The sequence below is a fragment of the Physeter macrocephalus genome, chromosome 18 (genome assembly GCF_002837175.3).
Source record: "Physeter macrocephalus isolate SW-GA chromosome 18, ASM283717v5, whole genome shotgun sequence".
Classification (NCBI taxonomy): domain Eukaryota; kingdom Metazoa; phylum Chordata; class Mammalia; order Artiodactyla; family Physeteridae; genus Physeter; species Physeter macrocephalus.
In genome coordinates, this window is record NC_041231.1 from 71,798,099 (window position 1) to 71,801,255 (window position 3,157).

Below are 3,157 nucleotides of genomic sequence, written 5' to 3' on the forward strand. Positions count from 1 at the left end.
TATATATATTATATATATTCCAACATATATATTATGTATATATAATATACATAATATATATATTATGTATATATATAAAATGGAATACTACTCAGCTATAAAAAATAATGAAATTTTGTCATTTGCAGCAACATGGATGGAACTGGAGGGTATTATGCTTAGTGAAATCAGTCAGACAGAGAAAGACAAATACTGTACGTTTTCACTTATATATGGAATATAAAAAATAAGACAAACTAGTGAATAAAACAAAAAAATTGGCAAAAGATTTGAACAGACACCTTACCAAAAATATATAAGAATGCTAAATAAGTACATGAAAAGATGCTCAACATCATTTGTTATTAAAGAAATGAAAGTTAAAACCACAATGAGATGCCACTATATACTCTCTCTCTCTCTCTCTCTCTCTCTCTCTCTCTCTCTCTCTCTCTCTATATATATATATATATATATATATATATATGGCTAAAATGAAAAACGTATTGTCTATATGAACTACTGGCAAGGATGTGAAGGAACTGGAATTCTCATACCCTGTGAGTATAAAATGGTACATCCCCTCTGGAAAAAAGTTTGCTAGTTTCTTAAAAAGTAAAAATGGTATTTACTCAAGATAAATGAAATCATAAGTCCACACAAAGCCTTGTACACAATTGCTTATAGTGTTCTTATTCATAATTGCCCCAAACTACAAACCACTCTATGTCTTTCAGTGGGCAAATGGATAAACAATCTGTGGTACATTCATGCCATGGCATACTACTCAGCAATAAAGAATGAATTATCAATATACATAATGACATGGGTGAATCTTTAAGGTCTTAGGCTGAGCAAAAGAAGCCAGGCCAAAAAAAAAAAAAGATTATATACTGTATGATTCCATTTATGTAAAATTCTAGAAAATGCAAACTAATATATAAGGACAGCAAATCAGTGCCTTGTGATGGCGGCGGGGGGTGTGGTGCAAGAAGGGGCAGGAGACAGGGCTTAAGAGGAAACTTTTGGGGGTGATACATGTGTTCATCAATTCAATTACGGTGATGGTTTCACTGGGATATACTAGTGTCAAAACTTATCAAATTATATTCTTTAGACATGTGCTGTTTACTGTATGTCAACTATACCTCAAGAAAGCTATTAAGTAAACAAACACTTAATATAATGTCTAATGTTTGAAGTAGAGGTTTGCTCGGTTTGTCTTCCATTCTGGCTTAAACTGCTTCTGACAATTTCTGAACCTGAATTCAAAGTGAAGTTTGTTGTTATGTGATAGTGTGTAATCTTGTACTGTCTTATGTGGTTGGCTAATTGATTCATAAACATGATTTAGTTTCTCCCACTAAACTGAAAAATCCTCAAGGTCATGCCTCATATCTTATACTTTTCTGTATCCTCCTGCAGTGTCCAGCACAGTGACAGACAGAAAAGTTTAACAAATACCTTTTGATTAACCACAGTGTCTTTTGTGCTCCTTGAAAAATTTGGGGGGCGGGGAGTCAAGACAGAAAATGAAGTATGATTTTTCTCTATTTTTATTCTTTTACTTATCTGGAACATAGTATAGAGGACATAGGGAGAAAAACCATAACACAAAGCAACCTCAAGGCCCCAACACTATTCTTTGTGCTATAACACTCAGATATAAATACAGGTTTGCCTGTCGCTGGGTTATATCAGAGAGCTGTGGGTTGAAGGCTGATGAAGATATACCAAGATGAAAGGATTGCCAGACTGCAATTCAGTTTGATTTCATTCCTCACCCTCTTCGTTTTGACCAATAAGGAGGTAATGACAAGACAAGGAAAGAGGAACTCAAAGAGTGCTTGATAATAACAATGTCCTTTAACTAAACATCCTTAATGAGCAGCGTGTTCCAGTTGTGACTATAATCACTTTTCTCTCCGTAGCCCCCCAAAAGAGTGGCAGTAGAGTCTTTGCTTGCTGAAAAGTGAAAGAGATGGAAACTGAACTACCGTGAGAACCTGGGAGATCTGCCTATCACGGAAAAAAGCCAACGTCATTCACTATAGTGGCCGGTGGGTAAAGTGTATTATCTTTGATTTCCGCCGTGGGAATTCTCCAGTGCCTGTAGAAATACGTCTGTTGTAGGAAATGATATTGCCCTGGCTTTGATTTCTGTAGATCATGTAGGCATAGGTGATGACAAAGTACATCCAAAAACAGTGCACCAATATACGGGACACCAAACCAAACCAGCGCATGATTCTGACCTCTCCAATGTTAGAATCATCATTGGTAAGTGTTTGTACTACGATGTTTACAGTTTCATAGAAGAAGATCCAGATGACGTAGATCACCAGGCCCTTGTGCATATGGGCATATACTGAGTATAGGAGCAAGAAGCAGATGATGATGGTGATGAAAGATAGGAAGAAGACGATAGTCAAACTCCAGCAGATCATGAACTGTTTTATCAGGATACTTGTACTCTTGGTCTGTGGGGTAAGCTCAGTGCAATTGCTTCTCCTTAAGTACTTCTGTTCGAAGATGAGGTACAAGTCGATGGCCATGATGGTAAAGACCCCTGATAACACAGAGCCCATTTTGGCGGTCATCCCACACCAGTGCTGCTGTCTCATGCTGAGACCTCCTGTGAAGACAAATAATATGGGGGAAAATTCTGATTCCTGCCAATGTGGTAAATTACCAGGGTTTCTGCCTCCTTCCCCAAATTCACTTGGAGAAACAATAGAGAGAAATATGGAAACCAGGCAATAACAGCTTTGAGAAAGACAGAAGACTGTTTACAATTATTTGGGAGTGTGAGTGGGGAGGAGGGAGTTGCAGTCTGGGGCTTGCTGGCAGTGAGCAGATAAATTGGAGAAGTGGCTCTCAATGCCGGCTTCACATTACAGTCACTGAAAGTCAGCACCCCACACCAATGAGAACATTCTCTGGGTAGGACCCAGGTATCAGTATTTTTTAAAAACCTCCCTGTGATTTTCATATGTAGGCAGTATTGAAAAACACTGAATAGAAAAAGTTAGTTCACATATTTTTAAAATTTATTTATTTATTTTTGGCTGCAGGCTTCTCTAGTTGAGGCACGTGGGCTTAGTTGCAGTATGTGGGATCTTAGTTCCCAGACCTGGGCCCCCTGCATTGGGAGCGTGGAGTCTTAGCCACTGGACTG

The 3,157-nt window shown here is 38.0% G+C and overlaps 2 protein-coding genes across 2 annotated transcripts in view; one reads left to right on the forward strand and one right to left on the reverse strand.

Annotated features, from left to right (window-relative positions):
• PIM1 (Pim-1 proto-oncogene, serine/threonine kinase) overlaps positions 1–1,998 on the forward strand; it is a 47,306-nt gene extending 45,308 nt beyond the window's left edge. The window contains exon 6 of the mRNA XM_028479824.2: positions 1,911–1,998. The gene's annotated coding sequence lies outside the window, so the exon portion shown is untranslated. The remainder of the gene's footprint in view (positions 1–1,910) is intronic.
• Positions 1,999–2,027: 29 nt separating this feature from the next.
• TMEM217 (transmembrane protein 217) lies at positions 2,028–2,740 on the reverse strand. The gene has a single exon (XM_007114957.4). The coding sequence runs from the start codon at positions 2,601–2,603 to the stop codon at positions 2,028–2,030; it is 576 nt and encodes a 191-aa protein (XP_007115019.1). The 5' UTR covers positions 2,604–2,740.
• Positions 2,741–3,157: the final 417 nt, after the last annotated feature.

What these genes read in the sequence shown, in the direction of transcription:
- TMEM217 (XM_007114957.4), bottom strand. Translation starts at nt 2,603, where the DNA reads ATGAGACAGCAGCACTGGTGTGGGATGACCGCCAAAATGGGCTCTGTG.